Source organism: Chlamydomonas reinhardtii, chromosome 1, assembly GCF_000002595.2.
Source record: "Chlamydomonas reinhardtii strain CC-503 cw92 mt+ chromosome 1, whole genome shotgun sequence".
NCBI classification, from domain to species: Eukaryota; Viridiplantae; Chlorophyta; class Chlorophyceae; order Chlamydomonadales; family Chlamydomonadaceae; genus Chlamydomonas; species Chlamydomonas reinhardtii.
This window is the reverse complement of record NC_057004.1, coordinates 3,287,681-3,308,808: the sequence shown is the minus strand read 5'-3', so window position 1 is coordinate 3,308,808 and position 21,128 is coordinate 3,287,681. Positions and strand designations below refer to the sequence as shown.

At 65.6% G+C, this 21,128-nt stretch overlaps 2 protein-coding genes across 2 annotated transcripts; both read left to right on the top strand.

Moving 5' to 3' along the window:
• The first annotated feature begins 52 nt into the window (after positions 1-52).
• On the top strand, positions 53-15,228 carry CHLRE_01g020850v5 (uncharacterized protein). The gene is made up of 15 exons (XM_043058467.1): positions 53-749; positions 1,425-1,507; positions 2,003-2,454; positions 2,689-3,387; positions 3,542-3,949; positions 4,250-7,476; positions 7,729-7,912; positions 8,404-8,530; positions 8,793-9,472; positions 9,771-9,900; positions 10,134-10,200; positions 10,411-10,552; positions 11,004-11,144; positions 11,436-11,570; positions 11,909-15,228. The coding sequence occupies exons 1-15, from the start codon at positions 580-582 to the stop codon at positions 12,983-12,985; spliced, it is 7,722 nt and encodes a 2,573-aa protein (XP_042928381.1). The 5' UTR covers positions 53-579; the 3' UTR covers positions 12,986-15,228.
• A 354-nt stretch (positions 15,229-15,582) lies between these two features.
• On the top strand, positions 15,583-18,108 carry CHLRE_01g020800v5 (uncharacterized protein). The gene is made up of 3 exons (XM_001689905.2): positions 15,583-16,000; positions 16,184-16,311; positions 16,460-18,108. Exons 1-3 carry the CDS (start codon positions 15,970-15,972, stop codon positions 17,336-17,338), a joined length of 1,038 nt encoding a protein of 345 aa, XP_001689957.2. The 5' UTR covers positions 15,583-15,969; the 3' UTR covers positions 17,339-18,108.
• Positions 18,109-21,128: the final 3,020 nt, after the last annotated feature.

The following is a 21,128-nucleotide window of genomic DNA, read 5'->3' as shown; positions in this document are numbered from 1 at the left end:
AACGTGCTAGGAACAAATATAGATTCTGAATACATTCCTACCTGCGGGAATCCAGAAGCGTGCTTGAAAGCCGGCACATCGGCAACCCTGTTTCCAGACTTGCCCCACCTCAAACCCACTCAGACATCCCTATTATATGTGCGCCTGCATAAGGCGCAGAAAACACATCTCTCGTTTTACATCTTCCTGCCTCCGCCTTGAGCCGTTCAGTGACACAACTCTCTTCACCTCAGCAGCGGCCTTTCCATCTCATTCAAGCTTATTTGCATCTTAAATTAACACATTAAAACCTACCGGGCGGGTAGGGCTGTCTCGCCTGCGCTATCAGAGTGCTGCATATTGCTAAGCTCTACGGCAGAGCTTCACCCGTCCCAATATTCCTGCCTTCAGAGGCAGCGGAACCAGGAATGTTGCAGCAGGACGACCAACGGCACCGCACCACCGGCGCAGAAGTCCTTCGCTGAGGCGCTGAGTCCTCAGCGTGAAAGCTAGATGGCGCTTCCCCAGATTTTGCTATGGCTATGCTGGGGTGCTGCCGTTGTCAGAGGGCAGCGCGGCAATGAGGTCGACGTCCCCGCAATGCCCGCCTTCTCCTTTCGCCTGGGACAAGTCGGCTGCGCCAGCACCAGTGCAGAAGCAATCAGTGGATACAGCTATGCGCTGGCAAAGCTGGCGACGCAGAACTTGTCGTTGCGCGATTCCAGCGGCCGGACATACACCTTTGCATTAGAGTACCAGGCGCTCGACGGGTGAGTCCCAGGCGCTGCCCAAGTGCGCCACACTCGAAAGCGCTGGCAGATGTGGAGCTGCGAAGGGGGGGGCGCGGGGTATGCGAAGGCCCAAGCGGGCAGGGCCGGGACGGGGTGTGTGTGGAGAAACGGGGCGGCCGCACGCCAGGGTTTCTTCCCGACTCGGTTTCCGCCGCCAACGGTTAAAACAAGGGCTCTAAACGAAGTGCAGGAGCTGCAGCGCTTCTAGCCTAGCGCTAACGGGGGATAGTCGGCGTGTGTAGGATGGAGGGGAGGGCAGCGCTGCATCGACGTCAGCAAGTGTGGCGAAACCGTTTGCCGGCCGATCACGGCGCCGCCAAGTGCGGCGTAGCGCCGCCCAAGGACTCGAATCCCACAGAACCTTCCAGTCGCATGCCATGTCGATTACGCACAGTCACAAACCGGGATGTGCATGGTCGGGCTTTTTGAGCGGCCGGGATACGGGCTCGCGCCACCGCCAGTGCCTGACACCCGCCTTGCTGCTGCCCTCTCCACCCACCCACCTCCCACCCACCCTCCGGCTATCCTCTTGTCCTTCTCAACCCCCTCCTTCGCCCCCTTCCCTCTCCCCTTCACTTCTTTCATACTCATGAATGTGATCCCCTCCCTCTCCTCCTTCCCTCTCCCCACAAACGCGCACTCCTGCCGCTGCAGCTGCACTCGGGCGGTGCACCGGCTGCAGGTGGCCAACCTGATCGACGCCTCCCGAGTGCACTTCGCACTGGGCGCCGCCACAGGTGTGCGTGTGCGTGTGCGCGCGTGTGTGTTTGTGTGTGATATGATCATGGCCGTGTGTGCCTGTGTGTGTGTGTGTGTGTGTCTGTGTGTGTGCGTGCGTGCGTGTTAGGGAGCACAAGACGTACTTATGTGCGCGTGTGCGTGTATGCGTGTGTGTTAGGGCAGACGGGAGGCGGTACAGGGAGGGTGGGGCTTGGAAAGTAGAACAGGGGGGCGGGGGGATGTTGACGTCAGGGGTGCTGGGGGGTGACGGCTGGGGCTCTGGGGCTCTGGGGCTCTGGGGCTCTGGGGCTCCGTGCACGTACAGGGGTACAGACGTACAGTGGCACCTGTTGCGGGCTATGCCCATGTGGGTAGCCAGGCAACACCAGGATCAGACGACACCCCGGGGTGGCATGCACGCCAACCGGTCTCCTTCACAACCCATCCGGAAGTGCGCAACTGAAGTGCGGCCCCGCTGGTCCGCACCCCACACCCAACCCGACACCCCACAGAGTTTGCCGACGACGAGAGCAGCCAGTACAACGCCGCCGGCCGGCTGCTGCTGCACTGCTGCGCCCCCGACTCCGTGTACGAACGCGACCTGCCGTACGTGTACGGCGTGCAGCCGCCGTCCCGCTCGTACGGCACGGCGGCGCTGCGGTACGCCGTGCTCAGCGGCGGCGTACGGCACCTGGCGCTGCTGTACCGCTCCGACGACCCGTACAGCGCAGCCGTGTGCGAGGGCATCCGTACGGCGGCGGCGGGCATTGTACGGGAGCTGGTGCCGGGGTTGAAACTGTACGTACGGCAGTACAACGCCGCCAACGTGACAGCCGCCAGTGCGACCGACGGCGCGGTGTTCTACCGGGGACTGGCGCGCGGCGCGATGGCGGCGGGTGTGGACGGCGTGGCGGCGTGCGACACGTACGCGGAGAGCGGCGTGCTGGCCGGCGCCTTTGTGGAGGTAGGGGCGGCGAGAGGGCGCGCGCGTGTGTGTGGGGTGGTGGTGGCGGTGAACGGTAAAGAAGCACCACATGCATGGACACGGACTACCACGTTCTTTGTGCGCTTCCACGCACGCCTTGGGCTGCCGCATCCTCCCACCAGGCCCGGCCCCCGGGCCCCCTTGCTGCGCCTGTTCATGTAGCACCCTTCCAACCGCCGCTCCTCTCCCTCCTCTCGCCCCGCGCACCCCCAGGCCAAGTACTACCTTCGCGCCTTTTTCCTGGCCACTGGCCCCAACACGCCCAAGTGGGTCGACACGCTGGGGGCGGCAGGGGAGGGCCTGCTGGGCGCAGCGCAGTGGCACCCCAGCGCCTGCTACAGCCCCGCCGGCAGCAGTAGCAACAACAACACGAGCAGTAGCAGCGGCGGCGGAGACGCCAGCAGCAGTGGCGGCGGCAGTAGCATGGCGGCCGCCGGCACCCCGGCGACCCAGCTGGCGGTTGGGCTGATGGGCAGTAGCCGCGACTTCTTGAACGCCTACCGAGCCGCCACCGGCACCGTGCCCGGCGGCCGCGCCGCCGCCGCCGCCGCCGCCGTAACCGCCCTGGCGGCGGCGCTGTCAACCGCCTTCAACCGCTGTGACCTGTCGGGCGTTTCAACTGCCGACGAGCTGCTGTACGGCCGTGGGCTGTTGGACTGCGACGCGGCAATGTCACTGGCGGCCGCGGCGGCGGGCGCCGCCGCTGCAGCCGCCGCCGCCACCGCGAATGCAACCGCCGCCGCCGCCGCCGTCACCGCATTGCCGTACTACGGCCCGGGCTTCGCCAACGTGACGGGCTACGAGCTGGTGGTGGCGGCGCTGCAGCGGCTGCGCATCGACGAGTCGTTCTTTGGCCCAATCGCGTTCGACTCACTGCGGCGCAACGCCGCGCTCACGCCGCTCACGCTGCAGGTGAGGGAAGCTTGGTTCTTTTGAATGGCGTGCGCGGGTGTCTGGGTTACGTTGGTTATCAGCATTAGCTCTGCATCCCGCGGTTGTCACGCATAATGAAGCGCGATGGTGTTTTCACAATGAATTTGCTCATTTGTGTCTGTTTGTCATGCAGATCCACGACTCGGCGGCGGAGACCATCTTCCCGCTCGAGGCCGCCGGCTGGCCCGGCGCTATGCCCGCCCCCAACCTGTACGGCACCAGCGGCGGCAGCAGCGGCGGCGGCACCAGTGGCGGCGGCGCCTTGTCAGACGGCGCCGGCTCCGCCACCCCGCCGACCGGCCCCAGCAACAGCGACAGCGGCAGTAGCGGCAGTAGCGGCGGCGAGTCCAAGGTGGTGGGCAGCCTGACCAAGGAGGGTGCGATCACGGTGCTGGTGCTGAGCGTGGTGGTGCTGGTGCTGGTGGCGCTGATGGGCGTGCTCATGCTGCGGCGGCGGCGGCGGCAGCGGCGGCGGCAGCCCCTGGATGAGCTGGTCGCCATTGCCTACACCGACCTCACAGACATCCGCGCGCCCGTGCAGGTGCGCATGGGGGAAGGGGGGAAGGGGGGAAGGGGGTGCGGATGCGTGTGTGTGTGTGTGTGTGTGTGTGCGCGTGTGTGTGTGTGTGTGTGTGTGTGTGTGTGTGTGTGTGTGTGTGTGTGTGGCCGTGTCACCGTGTGTGTGTGTGTGAGCCTGTGTGGCTGCATGGTAAAGCGGCAAACGACAAGCGCGCGCGGCCATGCATTGCTTGGGTCTGATGCCATAGCACCCTCCCACACACCTCTCGCCCCAGCTACCCTCCCACACACCTCACCCCCCATCTCCCCTCACCCCCCGCAGGTCATGTCCGGCTTCCCGCCCGACTACGAGACCGGCTACGCCAAGCTCAAGGGCCAGTATGTGGCGCTGCGCCCCCTGGTCGACTACTACAGCGCCGGCCGGCCCGACAAGGCCGCGGCGGCCGCAGCAGCCCGAGACGACACCTACCTCTGGAAGGGCTACCTAGTGCAGCGGCCCAGGCCCAGCAGCGGCACCGGTGGCGGCGGCGCCGGTGGCGGCGGCGGCGCCGTCGCGCCGCCGCCGTCGAGCTCCGGCGCGGCGGCTGGCGGCGCCGGCGGCGGCGCCGGCGCCGCCGGCGGGCGGCCCAGCGGCTTCATAGCAGACGCGCTGGGTCTCATGGGGATGGGCAACAGCGCGTTGGAGGGGGAGGGAGGCGCGGGTGGCGAGCGCGGGCTGGGCCGTGGGCGGTCCATGCTGGCTCGCGCCATTGCATCCGTGTCGTTCAAGCAGCGGCCACGGCTGGGCGCGTTCCGCACGGAGCGGGCGATGACGTCAGCGCTGGACGCCACCGGCGGCCCGCACGGGCCCGCCAGCGGCCCCGCCGCCGTCGGCGCCGCCGCCGCCGGCGCCGGCGTAGGTGCCGGCGGCATGGGCGGCGGCGGCATGGGCAGCGGCGGCGCCGCCGCGGTCGACGCGACGGCGACGATCCATGCCGCCGCCGTGGCTGGGGGCGTGTCGGGCGTGTCGGGCGTGTCGGGCGTGTCGGGCGCGGCGGCGGCGGCGTGGCGGCTGCGCCGTGCCAGCACGCACGTGGCGCGCACCGGCGGGCTGCTGGGCGATGGTGGGATGGGCGGCGGCAGCCCTTTAGGACTGGGCGGCGGCGTGCATGGCGGCGGCGGCGGCGGCGGCGGCGGCGGCGGCGGCGGCGGCGGCGCCGGCCCGCACACGGCACCCATGCTGTTGGGCTTTGGTAGCATCGGCGGCGGCGGCGCCCAGGCCGGCTACGCCGGCGGCATCGTGCGTGACGGCACCGTGGGTGGACGCGGCGGCCGCGTCCTGGTGAAGCATGAGACGATTGGGACCGTGCTCAGCGTCGGCAGCAGCGTTGCCGCCATGGCGGCTGAGCGCGCGTTGGCGGCGGACGCGGCGGAGGCGCAGGAAGCAGCAGCAGCGGCGGCGGCAGCGGCGGCGGCGGGATTGCCGCCGTCTCAGTCAACGCCGTCTTGTGCGAGCCCCGACGACAGCCACACAGGCGGCTCCAACTCGCTTAGCCTCCGACAGCTGCCCCTGCGGCAGGAACCATTCCACAACACCGCCTTTGCCTCGGTGGCGGCGGCGGCGGCGGCGGCTGCAACAAGCCCCAGCCCCTCGCCCCACCGCCCCGCACCACTGCACTCGCCGCAGCAGCACTCCTCACGTTGGCAGCCGCCGTCACTGACGCCGCACGCGTCGACACAGCTGGGCGCCGTTGCGGGACCGACGCTGGCGCCGCCGCCTGGCGGCAGACTACTGCCGCCGCCGGAGCTGCTGCTACAGCAGCAGGACTCGGCGGCGGCGGCGGCGGCTGCCGCCGGCACGATAGCGGACACGCCGTCGGCATCGGCGCCGGCGGAGGCCACGGCGGCGGCGGCGCTGCTGTCGCCTCAGGCCACTCGCGGCATGTCGACCTCCACCCACATCGAGGCGGTCGACGTGCGGAACGTGCTGTACAACCGCTCGTCCTTAGATATGCCGCCGGCGGCGGCAGCCAGGCCGCAGCCGCGGGGGCCGGCGACGCCAGGTGCGAGGTGGCCGAGCGCCGCCGGCGCCGCCGCGTTGTCGGCGTCGCTGCTGCCGCCGCCGCCGTCGGTGTATGCGCCGCAGCATGGCTCCCCGGCGGCGGCGGCGCACGCCGGCGCGGCGGCGGCTCAGTCGCCGCCCTCCCAGGCCTCGCCCTTCTCGCAGCACGCGCAGCAGGCGCCCTTCCCCGGCGGCGGCATCCCCTCCACAGCAGCCGCGGCCGCTGGCGCCGGTGGCGGCTACGCCGCCTCCGCCACCGGGCCCGAAACGTACGGCAGCAGCAGCCTGCACGTCAGCAACGGCGGCGCCACCACTGGCGCCTTCGACGGCCGCAGCAGCATCGGCAGCGCGCCCAGCGCACGCGCCAGCCACAGCGGTTTCGGTTACGGCAGTTACGCCTGCGCGCCAAGCGGTTACAGTTACGGCATGACAACGCCGCCGCAGGCCAGCCAAGGCGGCGGCGTTGTCGTAACCGGGGCCGGCGGCGCCGCCGGTAACAGCACCAGCACCGACCCCTCCCCGCGCATCACCAACCACGGCGGCGGCCCGCCCTCGACGGCACCGTCACTGGGCGCGGCGGCGGCGCAGTCGCCCGCCTTCGCCGCCGCCGCCGCCAGCATTGCGGCGGCGCTGGCGGCGCAGGCGGCGGCGCCGCTGGGCCTGCCGCCGGTGAGCAGCAGCCGCCTGCCACGACTGGCGGAGACGGCCACAGGCGAGATCGACATGTGCGACGTCACCGTCACGGGTGCCGGCGGCGAGGCTGACGTCAGCGGCAGTGCCACCGCCGCCGGCGCCGCCGCCGACACGGGCCTGGCGACGACGGGCACGTACGAAAGCGGCGCGCTGGCGGGCCTGGTCGGCGGCGCCGCCGCCACCGCCACCGCCTCAGCCGCCGCCGCCACGGGTCCCAACACGGGCCTCAGCTTCGCCGGCCCCGCCACCGCCACCGCCACCATGCCCGCCGCCGTCACGTTCAGCCGCGTCACTAGCGGCGGCCGCTCCCAGTCCGAGCGCCCCAGCAGCGGCGCCCTCGGCGGCGCCCTCGGCAGCGGCTTTGGCAGCGGCTTCGGGGGCATAGGCATGGGCATGGGCACAGTGTTTGCGACGCAGTCGTCGTTGCGCCGCGCCGGCGGCATCGGCGGTGCAGCTGACAGCGACGTCGGCAGCACGGCCGCCGGCGGGCGGACGCTGCTCCGAAACAGCACGCTGCCGCATCAATACAGCGGCGTCGGCGGCGGTGTGGGCGGGCTAGACCACCAGGGCGGGCACCACTCGGCGCCGCTGGGCGCCTACCCGTCGCGCCTGCTCACCAGTAACGGCCTGCTCACGAGCGGCGCCATGCACTCGCACTCGCACGTGCCGGCGGCGTCCGTGCGCGGCACCATCACGAGCGGGGGCATGCTGGCGGCGGCGGGTGGCGGTGGCGGCGGCGGGCGGCGGTACATCTCGTCCAAGAAGCAGTTGGCGCACATCATCTGGCGGTTGACGCGGCTGCAGCACCCCAACGTGTAAGTGTGATGTCTGTGTTATCTTCCGTGCGTGTGATTGTGTGTGTGTGTGTGTGTGTGTGTGTGTATGTGTGTGTGCCTGCAACCGGGAGGCGTATCCTTGGTGTCCTCAGTTGCACTGTGCATGGTCACACATGCACGCGTGTTGCCCCAGCTCCGTACAGCCGCCACCCGCCCTCTGACCAGGCACGCCCACCTATCCCTTTTGTTTCCCTGCTCCTCCGCCCCCTCCGCCTCCTCCTCGCCCCCCAGGCTGCCGGTGCTGGGCATCGTGTGGGACTTCGCCGGCCTGCCGGTGCCGGTGCTTGTGACGCAGTACGAGGAGTTTGGCTCGCTGAGTGGGCTGCTGGACAACAGCACTGTGGTCATCGACCCGCAGCGCCGGCTGGACATCGTGAACGACGTCGCCAACGCGCTGCGCTACCTGTACGCGCAGGTGCGAGGCGGCTGGCGTGTGGTGCAGGGAGCAGGGCGCATGGGGAATGGGCTCTTGTGCGTGCGTGTGTGTGCGTGTTTGTGTGTTTTTGGTTGCCCGTACTTGTGGCGTTGTTCTCTTCCAATCAAGAGGGGCGCTGGGACTCAGTGGCCGCGGTGGGCAAGGCAGCCGGCAGAGGTAAATGTGGAAGTGCACAGGGGGCCCTTCCTTCTTGGCCTCTGAGCGCACTTTTCTAACACCAATGCCGCCTCTTCCTCTGCCGCCACCGCCACCGCCACCGCCACCGCCACCGCCACCGCCACCGCCACCGCCACCGCCACCGCCACCGCCACCGCCACCGCCACCACCACCGCCACCGCCACCGCCGCCTCCTCCTCTGCCGCCACCGCCACCGCCACCGCCACCGCCACCGCCACCGCCACCGCCACCGCCACCGCCACTGCCACTGCCGCTGCCGCTGCCGCTGCCGCTGCCGCTGCCGCTGCCCGCAGGACGACCTGATCTTCAACGGGCTGCTGGGCGCCAACAACTGGCGGGTGTACCTGGACAAGCGCTTCAAGGCCAAGGTGGAGGTCACCATCGCCTCCATCGCGCTGGAGAGCCCCGTGTTCAGCAAGGGTGAGAGGCGGGAGAGGAAGGGGGGCACGGGGCATGGGGGCACGGGGCACGAGACGTGGGGGCTTGAGGACATGCGGTAGCTGAGGCTAGGTGGGAGGGGCCGGAGGCATTACTCGCGGGCGGTGGGGGCTGTGTGTGCATGGCTGGGCTAGAAATGGAGTGTGTGCGAGTGGAGGGCAGTGTCCGGTCTGGCAGCAGTGGTGACCGCAGACATGCCCCAAGCCTCCACTGCCTCCCTTTTGCGGTCCTGGCACCTCCGCAGGCCGGAGCACCCAGTCCACCGCCAACGGCCCCGCGCAGCCCTCCCTCACCTACGCCAACCACCCCGCCGGCGGCGCGCACGCCTCCGGCCCCTCCGGCCCCTCCGCGGCCGCCGCCGCCGCCGCCGCTGCCCAGCAACAGCAAGGCTCGCCTTTGCCGCACTCGGCGCCCTCGCACCTGCTCGTGTCCGCACCCGGCGGTCCCTCCACCACCGCCGCCGCCGCCGCCGGCGACCTCGCCGAGCCCTCCGCGCTCTTCCCCGGCGGCTCCATCTACTCGGTCAACGCCGCCGCCGCGGCGCCCTCCGCCACCGGCACCGCCAAGACCTCCGCCACCGCGGCAGCGGCGGCGGCCGCCGCCGCCGCCACCGTCACCGCCGCGGCGCCCGCCGCCGAGTCCGCCGAGCCCGACGACGTCTACCAGTTCGGCCTGATGGTGCTGACCCTGTTTGTGGATTCGCCCGTGTCGCTCCTCGGCCCCAACGCTGAGCAGCTGGAGGCGGTGCGCGAGCTGCACCCCACGCTGGGCGATGTGGTGGAGGCCTGCACGGCGGCGGAGGCGGCGGAGCGGCCCGCGTTCGCCGACATCGCGGCCGCGCTGAACGGTGTGGTGCTGGCGCCGCCGCCGCCCAGTGCGGAGCCGGCGCTGGGCGGCAGCAAGCGAATGCCGCAGGGCTTCAAGGTGCGTGCATGGGTTGGGCTGGGGGGGGGGGCGGAGGGGAAGGGCAGAGGCGGAGGGCGGAGGGGGAGGGGCGGGAGCTTGGGTGGGTGAGGCGGTGCCACCGAGGCTTTTGTGTCGTGCTTGGGGCACAAGCGCATCTTGCTGCATCTAAGTGACTGTTGTTGCTGCGAACGGGGTACAGCACTGACAGTCACTTAGTAATGCGGCACGCGCACGTGGTTTCCCAAAGCCACCGCACCCACCACCAACTCCCCGACTCCCCAACTGCTCGTGCCACGCTCCTCCTCCGCACCAGCAGGTGGGCGGCATGAGTGAGGAGGAGCTGTTTGAGGCGTTCCCGCCCTCGGTGGCGGAGGCGCTCAAGGCCGGCCGCGAGCCGCCCGCTGAGCCGCACGAGGAGGTCAGCATCTTCTTCTCCGACATCGTGGGTGAGTTGCTGCGAGCGATGTCCTAGGAGCATGAAAGGGATTTGAGGGAGTAAAGGTAATCAAAATTACGGTAGTGGTGCGTCGGATGTCGTTCTTTTGGAGAGGTCGTCGTTTGGGTGTCGGCGTCGGTTGCAATTTGCTGGGGCCTTTAGGCATGTGTTGCCGTGCTCGCCTGGCGCCGCCCGCCCCGCCCCCTCACGCCCCCGCTGCTGCCCCTGTCGCCCCCGCTCCAGGCTACACCAACCACTGCTCCCGCCTGGCCACACACGAGGTCATGGACATGCTCAACCGCCTGTACAGGTGCGTGTGTGTGTGTGTGTGTGTGTGTGTGTGTGTGTGTGTTTGTGTGTCTGTGTGTGTATACTTGTGTGTGTGTATGTGTGTACCTCCGCCTGCATCCCCGCACTGGACGTCATTACTCCCACTTGCAACACAGTCACTGTGGACCCTTTGGACGCTGATGTCATGCATGAAACCCTCCCTCCCCCACACGCCCACGCACGGCCACAGCCGCTTTGACGCGCTGATCAAGGAGCTGGACCTGTTCAAGGTAGACGTGATCGGGGACGCCTATCTGGCAGTCGGCAACATCCGCCGCAAACACACCGACCACGCGCGCCGGCTGCTGCAGTTCGCGTTCCGGGCCATTGAGGTGGGTGGGGGCTTTGGAGTGGGGTGCGCGCGCGCGCGCGCGCGCGTGTGTGTGTGTGTGTGTGTGTGTGTGTGTGTGTGTGTGTGTGTGTGTGTGTGTGTGTGTGTGTGTGTGTGTGTGTGTGTGTGTGTGTGAGGGGGGGTGCTGGAACCGACCTCAAAGCCAAAGCCGAAGTGCGCTTGACTGCACTGCGCATGACTGGAATGCGGCGTGAGGGCGGTGTCATCTTGTGGTTGTACGGCAACTGGGAGGCGCGCGCAAGATCGCCCCGGCCTCACTCGACACCCAGGCACGCGGTTGGCAATCATGCGATCCAGAATAGCCTGGCCGCCTAGTCGCCTAGTCGCCCACCTCTTCCAGCTGCTTTGCTCTTGCTATCACCTCACGCTCATCACCCCTCCCGCCTCCGCCTCTTCCCGCCTCCTCCTCCGCCTCCTGCCTCCTGCCGCAGGTTGCCAACAGCGAGCCGGTGTGCGTGACGCGGCCCGAGTTGGGCACCATCTCTATCCGCGTGGGGCTGCACGTGGGGCCCGTCATGGCGTGTGTGGTGGGCACCATGAACCGCCGGTACTCGCTGTTTGGCAACACAGTGGTAAGCGAGAAGGCAGTAGCAGCAGCTGTAGCGGTGGCAGCAGCAGCAGTAGCAGTAGCAGGAGGGAGGTGGAGAGGGGAGGCGGGATCCAGGGCTCGGAAGGAGCTGTTAGGGTGCGGAGGAGGCGTGGCTGCAGTAGCCCTCCCCGCTTGGACGACGGTGGGGCATAACCCGCACATGACTTACATGCCTTAGCTGCTGGTCTCGGGCACCTAACCCCTCCTTCCTCCTTCCTCCTGCCCGTGCCTCTGCCTCTGCTCTTGCCCTGCCCCTGCATTACCCGCCCTGCAGAACGTGGCCAGCCGCATGGAGTCCACTGGGGAGCCCAACAAGGTGCAGTGCACCACCGCCTACAAGCAGCTGGTGCGGCGGAGCTGGCCCGAGGTGGTGGCGCGGTCGCGGGGCTTCAGGAACATCAAGGGCAAGGTGCGGGCCGGCGCGCGTGCGCGTGTGTGTGCATGTATGCGTGCGTAAACACAAACACGTACGTGTGTGTGTGTTTGTGTGTTCCCGGAGGAGATGGAAGACCCAAACGCGTGCGCTCCTCGCTTACCCGCCCACACATGCGCCCCACTCCCGGTACCTATCCTTCTGCTGCTCGCTCTGCTGTGCAAACCCCACCTTCCCCCACCTGCTCTTACCCTGTTTCCATGGCCTTCACCTCGCAATCCCCACTCCCCACCACCACCACCACCACCACCACCACCACCACCACCACCACCACCACCACCACCACCACCACCACGACCGCCGCCGCCACGCAGGGTCTGATGGAGACCTACTTCCTGTACGCGCCCGACACACCCCTGTCCGCCATCGGGCCCTCGCTGCTGAACGAGGAGCTCGCCATCAGCAGTCGCGCCAGCTCCGAGGGCAACCTCAATGCGCACCTGCAGCTGCAGGCCCTCAACCTTAAGCGCTTCCAGACGCTGCCGCGGCAGCGCGCGCCGGCGCTGCCGTCCGTCGTCGTGGCGGCGGCAGCCGCCGCCGCTGCCGGAGGCAGCCACGCCGGCGTCACGGAGACTGACCCCGGCGAGGACCGCACGAGCGTGGCACTGGGGGCGGCGGGGGGCGGCCGGGACGGCGCGTTCTCGGGCAATGTGTTGCTGCACCACAACCACAGCTCCGGCCGCGGCCTGCTCCACCACCTGCCGCAACACGGCCCCGGCGGCGGCCTGGCGCCGCAGCTGCACGTGACCAGCTGCAGCGGCGAGCTGGGGACCCGGCCCGCAAGCGGTCTCATCACTAGCCTCGGCCTCAGCCTGGGGCTCGGCGGCAGCGGCGGCGGCGGCGGCGGTAGCGGCGGTGGTAGTGGGGTTGTGACGGGAGCAGGCGCGGTTGCGGGCGGTGGCCAGCCGCTGCTGGAGCGGCTGGGCGCGTTCAGTGCGGGCGGCAACCGCACCGGGCCGGGCTGCATTGGCTATAGCAGCGGGCCGTTGAGCGGCGCAGGTCTGACGGGCGGGCTGGGTGGCGGCGTGCGGGGCCGCGCGCGTGGAGCCACCACCGGCGGCGATGGCACAGGCGAAAGCACGAGCGCGGGCGGCGGCGGCAGCACCAGCGCGGGCGGCGGCAGCGGGGAGAGCGGAGAGCTAAGTCTCCGGTCCAGTGCTGCTGAGGGGCCGCTGTCGCGGGGCCTGCGCTTGAGCCGCAGCGTGCGCGTGCGCCAGTCGCCGCCCAGCCCGCCGCGCCAGGCGCCGGCACAGCTACAGCGAGAGCGGGAGTCAGGGAGCGCGCAGGCGGCGGCGCCGGCAGCGGCGGCGGCGGGCGATCTTCCTGAGCGGCTGCTGACCGGCAGCAGCGCGCGCAAGTCGTCTCCCGGCCGCGGCAATCGCACGCCGTAGCTCACGCCCCCGGGGCCTGCGCGCGGGCCATAAGCACACGCCGCCAGCGCGGCGCGCGCTCGTTCCTAATGGGGGCATTTGCGAGGGGTGCCGGGCGGACGTCTGGCTGCTGCCCTTGCGTCGCTGTGGGGTCTGGCGCCGGTGCCACTTTCCAGGGACACGCATGCGTGGCAGACGGGGCCACCGTACGGGCAAAAGCGCCATGTCACAATGCGCGATCTTGGTCTTACGCGTGTCTTGCAAGGCCTAAACCTTGAATGGATGGTGGCTGCGCGGTGAGTCTTGCGTGTGTATGCTTGTGACTCAAAGAGTGGGGCGCACCTCGCCTCCAATAAATTCGCAGGGATCCATGATGTTCATAGTACAAAACATATTACAGATTAGCAGCAGCGTGCATGCCTTCCGTGGCGAACAAGTTGGCATGGTGTGTATCTGGAGTGGCTGAGCCGCATGGCTGCGGCTCGCCAAGGCGGTGACGCGATGTGATCCCCCGTCAACATGGGGGAAATATGCATACGGCAGCCTGGCGTGCATGAAGGTAAATAACGCACGCAGCATGCAATGGCTGCAGTGGCCCATGCAGAGTGCTGCGGCATGGACTGCTACGGCGCGGGCAATCCCGTGTGCCGGAGTGAAGTTCGATGGCCGAGCGTGCAAACGAACTCGGGTTGTTGCACAGTCAACTGTTGAGGTGTATGCGCATGCGGTTGAGTGCGTGCTGTTGCTTGTACAGTTTTACACGACGGGGCGAAGGGCACGTAAGCGGTAGTAAGGACATCCGTAGAGATGGCTTGGCTGGGCGGACGTCTTAAGGACGGTGCTCCCTTCTGTTTGCGCCCCGGTCGTATACATTGCGACGGTGGCAGGGATCGTGCGTGTTCATGCGGCAGCGCCCACTAGCAAGGAAGCAGTGGGAGGGCTGGTCGTTGAGCGGTTGAGTGACACGCTGTCATGGTGGCACGTCTGGTGCGATGCCGGCAGCCGTCACTATGGGTTGACCTGCGGTCACGTGAACGAGTTTACCACGTGTGATCCACATCCTTCAAACATTTCGCATCTGCATCGTACAGCGGCATGGCTACATTGCCATGCCGGCCGGGGCGCAATGACCCCTTCTTTTGAATGAGCATATCTGGTCCACGCGGGCAAGCATGGTTGCCTTCTTGGGCGCTAGTATGGGCGGTGCAACCGGAGTTTCCGGCTATCACACAGGAAGGAGCAGACAAGCGCGTTGCGCAGGAGGCGTTCGCATATGCGTGCGTGTTGGTCGTGTTGTTTTGGGGGGGGGGCCTGTCACAACGCTGCGCCGTCGTCCAGCCCGATGATCGACGCAGCGGAGAGCCGTGGGTCTGGAGTGGGCTTGTACAGGCGTGTCAGCACGTAGGTGCATGGCGGTCTGTGCGCCGAGGTGTTGCAAGCACTTGAGGGCACGTGAGATGTGACATGCGTGATTGCCGCTAGGAGCCGCATGATACGCAGCAGGGCCTGCGTCCGCGAACCGGACATTCGTACATGTGATTTGCCGTCTTCCATGCATTGCGGGTATTTCTTCATCAAAGCGGGCTGCACCCGTGCGCTGATGGCTTTCGGTCACGAATGGAGGTTGCGCCAATCATATTGGGGTTTGCACCGGTTTGACCGCGTGCTTCACCAGAGTGCAACCAATATATCCGGGGGGGCTGCGCATTGTAAGCTGCGGTGCAGTAGGACTGGTTGACAAGCGCGAGGCCGCCGAAGCAGGTGGCTTAGCAACGGCGCTGAGGGGCGCACCCTGCCCATCCCGGGTGGAAGTGATGTCACTATTGTTGCTGGTACTGGTACTGAGCAAGATGGACGCACCAGTGGCAGGGCACGCCGCAGACATGGCGCGGTAAAGTAATCGATGATGGGGAATGCATCTGTGTGTTTAGGTACCGTATTCGTGTGTGCATGTCGATGCTTGGCCGTGGGCGCACACACATTCAAGCTTGTGCTGGTGCTGGTGCTGCTGTTGGTGTTGCCTGTTGGCGGCACCAACAGGGGCGGGGCTCACATGCGGTTCGCATGTGGTGTGACCGCGTGAGAATTGCGACATGCACCTTCCTCCGATGATAGGGCAGTCAGCAATAGAATGAAGTGTGCCGGTCTGCTGGAGGCTGCTGGTCGGTCATGTCGGCCGAGTGTGTATACGAGGGGGCGCACACGCATGGTGCGCAACGCTGTACCAGTTACACCGTTTGGCGTGCGTCAGGTCGAACCGTCGAAGGCCCCGGGCGGCCGGGCCCCAGCACTGGCGTCTGGCGGCAGGCGCACGCCGTCACGTGGAAGAGGGGGGGGGGGGGCGGGGCGGCAGGGCCGCCAGGGGAACAGCCGCATACAAATGCAACGAAGACGCGGTTACACTCCATCACCGGTAGGACAGGACAGCTGGAGGCTTTCAGTCTTCTTGAGGGCGTACAGCAGGGACTGCAGAGCCGACGGAACAGGGCAATGGACGAGGTCAGCAAGCGGTGCCCACACACAGTCTCCACAGTACGCACGCAGGGGGGTTCGGAGGCTCGCCGTGTCATAACTCCCTTGAAGAGCCCCACAATGGTAGCATTGCATTAGATTATCTGTCACATCATCCGACGTATCGTAACTGCGGGCGCCAGCAAGCCCGAGACACCCGAGTCTCGAAGGTTGCCGCTGACGAATGACGATCCGCGCTAACATGCAGTCTTTGCTCGAGCCGTCACAGCACTTCTCATTATTTTGATACGTCATACATAGTAAAACGGCTTGCGACAACAAAAGGCGTCCGAACGACTTATTTCTCTTCAGTAGTTTTCGCAAATGACAAGTCCATGAACCCTGGTTACTACGAGGATCCTAGCTTATTCCAGTTCTTACAGCATACGCATTATAACCAGTACCAAGTCTTCGCCAACGTTCCGCGCCCGGCTCAACAGCAGTCTCTAGCAGCGCAAGCTCCGCAGCAACCCAATCCTTATCAACAACCAAGGATGCAACAGCAACCAGCAGTCTACGGAGCACGTAAGCCGGCGTGCGTTGTCAGGGGATGGGCCGCGGGACAATGGCTTGCGTTGCTCTCAGGAACCTTCAAGAATAGGAAGCGATACGTTCCTCAAGCATGGCTTCATAGCTTACAGACAGTAATGTGGATAAGGGGCCGATTTCCCGTAACTGACTCATGCCTGGTACTGTGACCCTGCGCAGCCGGCTCCTTTGCCGGGCGACGGGCTATGCAGCCCCCAGGGGGCGCCTCCTCAATATCTTTCGGAGGTGGCGGTGGCGACTACGGGACCTCTTCTAACTACGGCGCGAACGCAGCCGGTGGCTATGGGGTGAGTCTCAAACCGTAGGCAGCAAGTCGGCAATATCATACCCGCGTTCCCGGGATCCTGCACCGCTCCCATGTGTAGCTATGAACCCTGGACCAGCTCGCTCACATGCACCTGGATTCGACGCCCCTCCAACCATTCACCTGAGCAGGGTGCGGCAGCCTATGGCGCGGGCTATGGCGGCGGCGGCGCTGACCTGTCTTCCCAGCTCAACCTGCCGGGCGGCATGCGGCGGCCGCCCTCCGCCGGTCGGCGCGCCAACGCGCAATCTGCAGGGTCAGCGGGCGGCTACGGCGGCGGCTACGTGCCGTCCGCCTCCCCGTACAGCGCTGGCGGGTACGGTGGTGGCGGTGGCAGCATCCTCAGCACGCCCGGCCTGGGCGGAGCGGGCGGTTACGGCGGCGCGTCCGCTGGCTCGTATGGCGCCGGCGGCTATGGCGCCACGCCGAGCAGCAGCAGCTACGCCTCGCCGTACAGCGCAGGCGGTTACGGTGGCGCGTCATCGTACGGCAGCACGCCGGCGGCTGGCGGCAGCTCGTACGGGACGCCCAGCTCGTACGGCCCTGCTGGCGGCGCAATGAGCCCCACTGGCGCCGCGGGCGGCGGCTACGGCGCCAGCAGCTACGGCGGCGCGGGTGGGTACGGCAGTGCGGCGGGTAATGGGTACAGCAGCTACGGGCAAAACAGTGCGTACGGCGGGGCCTCGGGAGGCGGCTACGGCGGCGCGGCCAGCAGCGGCTACGGCAGCTACGGGCAAGGCAGTGCCTACGGCGCATCGGCAGGGGCTGGGTACGGGCAACAGCAACAGCAGCAGTCAGGGTACGGGCAGCAGAGTGCGTACGGGCAGCAGAGTGCGTACGGGCAGCAGGGGGCGGCAGGGGGCGGCTACGGGCAGGGTGGCGGCGGCGGCGGCGGCTACGGCGGCGCTCCCAGCCCCAAGGCCGAGTTTGTTCCGCACAAGGGCGCGTTCTGCGGCAAGATCGTGATGCAGCCGCCCGGCGGCAAGACCTCCATCAACCTGTTTGGGTAATGGGTGCTCACGGCTGCCATTGGCAGTGCTGTGCCTAGCAGCTTTGGAAGCAGGCGCAGCCAGCCACGCCACGTTACCGACAAAGTGACGGGTTTGGTACATTTCTTTTGCATGAATGTTGGAAAGGTTGGGTGGGCGTGCGTGAGCACACCGCAGGTCAGGCGCTGCGCACTTCAGCACATGCCCAAGCGGATGGTGGCAGGCTTGACTGCTCTCGCAGTGTTGTATTGATTTGCACTATGCAGGTAGTGCTTGTTTGGCAGGTTTAGCAGGTTTGTACGCTGTCAAGGCAACGTTCGTTTTGCTTTAGGGCTTGCGCTTAATGGTTCAGGATGTCCGGTATGTCCTCTTGAATGATTCCTTGGATGTCGTGTGCAGCTCTAGGGCTTAAGTGAAGCTCCAGTTGGTGGCAGTCCTCACTTACTCGGTGACACGCCTGAACACCTGTGACGTGCATGAATTTGCGAGGGCGGCAGCACGCGCGAGGACGCGGCATTTTGGTTGTTGCTGAACGCCGTCGGGGCTCTGGCCACCCCGCCGGCGGCGGGTTGGTACGCGTCATGCAACAAAGGGATTGTGATTGCGGGCGAGTGTGTATAAGTGTGTAAGCTGCACGCTTGCCTGGATGATGCCATGCGTCCTTGCGCCACGACTCCGGGGTAAGCTGGGCGGAGCTGTGGGAATGATGATGATGATGTATTACAGGGTTGGAAGCGTGCGTTGCTTCTCCCACAAGGGCTCCTCATCTCTCCTATCAACATCTATGCCAGCACTCCGCCCCAGTAGCTTGCACACGCTGAGTGAGATTCAGCCTCAAGGGTGTAGGATGCCTAGTCAAGATCTCTCTCTGATAAGCTTCGCTGGTCTGTGGCTCTGTGCTACTCACAGTCACAATCATATCTGCTTCACTGGGGCTGGTGGGAATGCAGCAAATGATGCTGTCCAGGACAAGTAAGGGCACTGCTGCCACAACTGGCCGTCACCGGGGCTGTTATCGACCATCCACAAGGCACCAAGCCCGCCCACGCAGGCGTTGGGTGGAAATGGGAACAGAGAAGCTCTAGGACACAGTGTTGTTGCCGACGGGCTTGCGACTGACGGCAGTATTGTGACATCACTTACATGAAGCAGTCAACCCGCAGTGGCTGGATGCATTTTGGCGCCATGTCTGACTTCCCTAGCCAAATGCATACTCCTGTGCCACCCATCACACAGCTGCGCACGCTGCCCGGCAACATGCTGCCCGCTTGCCCAAACCCGCTCCGCAGCCTGGCCACTCAGCCGCAGCCGTGATGGCGGCTTCATAGCATGTGGACCTCAACATGTTCCGGGCCACGCAGCCAGAGCACCAGTTTGGCACCCCGCTGCCGGGCGTGGGCTGTGGGCACGATGGGCGTTGCACCTGGCTTTGCAGGCCAGGCCACGGCGCCGCTGGGGCCTATTAACGGCATTCTCAACATGAGCAACTCCTTCGTTGGCAACTACCCATTCGGTCAAGCAAGGCCGGTGGCCCTTCAGGATTTCCCGCGCTGCCTGACGCAAGCACGCGTGTTGGTTTGCAGGTCCCCTTCAGAGCCCTGCACGCCACCGTAAACAACCAGGCGGCCGCATACACAGCCGCCATGGTGGCCATGCCGCCCACGCAGCAGGTTGGCGTGCCCCGGCCCCCGCAGGGGGCGCGGCGCACCCATACGTTTCAGAACGCACGGTTACGCTAAGTTGGTAAACACACGTTCCCGCCGCCCGCCGACTGCACGCTGCTATTATATAAGAAATGAGTTACACGAAGCCACTGTACACAAGGAAGAGGAGGCCCCAGCGACGCAGATCCGTCACCCGACTCGAGTCAGGGAACCTCGATCGCGAAAGTAACTGTGGCAGCAAGAGTTTTAACACACTCAAACATATGTTATGAACTCCTCAGCTGCAAGAAAGACATCTTAGATGCCGATCTTATCGCAGACGCTCCCGCTGGTCCGGTTAAATTTGCTAACATATAAATGGCTTCAATATGGGCACCTATATACCTGTCAGAAGCCTCGCGGGCGCGTGTGCTGCGAGCGCGAGCATTTCCCCATAATACAGCCGCCCCAATAAATCAGAGCTATACATCTTAGGCATTGGTATCTATTTATCAAGGCAGCCTGGATTACGAAGACGGTTTCGCCGCAACGAAGTTCTTGCCAGCCCCGCTTCGTCCCGCGGAGTCGCGACTTTTAATGGCCATGCTGCCGTTTTGTTCAATACAATACCTGCGGACTGAGCGTGCATGCGGTATATGAAGCAATGCGGCGATGCTGAGACTCTGTTATCGTCATACCGGTATTTGCAAAACGTGTAGGGCTCGACGTCCAACCATCCGACGCACAGCCCCTAACCCCCCTGACCCCGACCCCGCCCCAGTCACCGGTCCGGAAGGTTGTGCGCACGCCAGCATCCGCAGTACCTTTCGCTCTACGTACGTATGTTACAACTCTGGCACTCCAGATCATACGGAGACTTCAGTCGCCAATCCTATACCAGCCTCCTTTCACCTCACCTCTACGCCACGAAGGGTCACTACTTGCACACGCCTGCTCTCAAGCTCAGCACTATAACACCGTGCGTTGCGTCAGGTTGCGTCCCATGTCACTTGACTCCCTTTGGGGCACGCCCCATGGATCGCATGGCGGTCCGCTAGTGTGGTAATGCAGGAACACACGGGGAAATAGCTTGCTTGGATAAGTACTGTAGTGCTTGTGAGTGTTTCGTGCCTCCTGCCTTCATTTCATCCTGGCCATCAAGCCATAGGCGCCGCCGACCGTGACAGGCGTGGCCGGGGCCAATCGTGCTGCTGCTGCGCCTCAGCCGCCGCCTCCCAAGCAACAGGTGGCTGACGACAAGGAGATACCGGAGGCTGCATCGGGCGGAGGCTGGAGCCGCAGCTTGGTGCACATGTGCACACATTCCGGCACAGGCTAGTTTTGAGCTTCTCATGAGTGTGTATGCTGACACCTAATACTTTTTGGGCTGAGTCCCCCGAGCGAAGCGATCCAAAAGACAAAAAGTGCCAAACTGGCACAAACCGCGAGCGTCACGTAATATTACTTGCTATTCCCTATTGTAGAGAAATAGGTAGCAGGTAAAACTCGGCCGGAGCGAGAAGCGACCTCGCGCGTCCATGGACTTTAATTGACTGGCGACTGTGGCGAATCGTTGCGAGGTAAAGGGCCCGAGGTACTGCATCCATGGCCTATCGGATGCAACGAAAGCGATGTCAAATCACAAGAGAGGTCGCAAAGGCATTGGGGCGGTCTTAGGAGCTTGAGGAAACGCGAAGTTCGCGATAGGGTTTGGCAAGCGCGTGTTGCGGCATAGCGACCGCGGAGCAAAATAAAACCCCAGTAACACGGGGTCTGCTAGCCACGCACAGCCGCTGCAAAGCGCTGGTGCAATCTACAACTCTGCAATTACGCCACAGCATAGTCGCGGCATTTTCAATCCATTTAAATCACCTTGCCCAGGTAGCCATGTGGCGCTCAGGTCAAAGCGGTGGACGACGCTTTGCCTAGATGAACACAAGGCGCGTGAAAGGCCCGCGCAAGGTCGAGAAATTGTATGATAGCATCCGTCTCCGTGTGGTGAGACACGGCTCGGCACCCAGAGAAGAAGCCCTTAAGTGCGGCGGGGCAAATGGTGGTGAGATCGGCCAAGACTTGCAATTACACGACGCAAGTCAGGGGTGCGGGGTGGCCAACTCGGCCCATGTGATCGGTAACGGTCGGCAACCGCCCCCAATTCCCAGTTGCGA

Excerpts from the sequence above, each read along its gene's own strand:
- CHLRE_01g020850v5 (XM_043058467.1), top strand. The coding sequence starts at position 580 with ATGCCCGCCTTCTCCTTTCGCCTGGGACAAGTCGGCTGCGCCAGCACC. Across the intron at positions 7,477-7,728 it reads CGGCTGCAGCACCCCAACGT|GCTGCCGGTGCTGGGCATCG; the intron begins GTAAGTGTGATG and ends CTCGCCCCCCAG. Across the intron at positions 7,913-8,403 it reads TGCGCTACCTGTACGCGCAG|GACGACCTGATCTTCAACGG; the intron begins GTGCGAGGCGGC and ends CGCTGCCCGCAG.
- CHLRE_01g020800v5 (XM_001689905.2), top strand. The coding sequence starts at position 15,970 with ATGCAACAGCAACCAGCAGTCTACGGAGCAC. Across the intron at positions 16,001-16,183 it reads ACCAGCAGTCTACGGAGCAC|CCGGCTCCTTTGCCGGGCGA; the intron begins GTAAGCCGGCGT and ends GACCCTGCGCAG. Across the intron at positions 16,312-16,459 it reads ACGCAGCCGGTGGCTATGGG|GGTGCGGCAGCCTATGGCGC; the intron begins GTGAGTCTCAAA and ends TCACCTGAGCAG.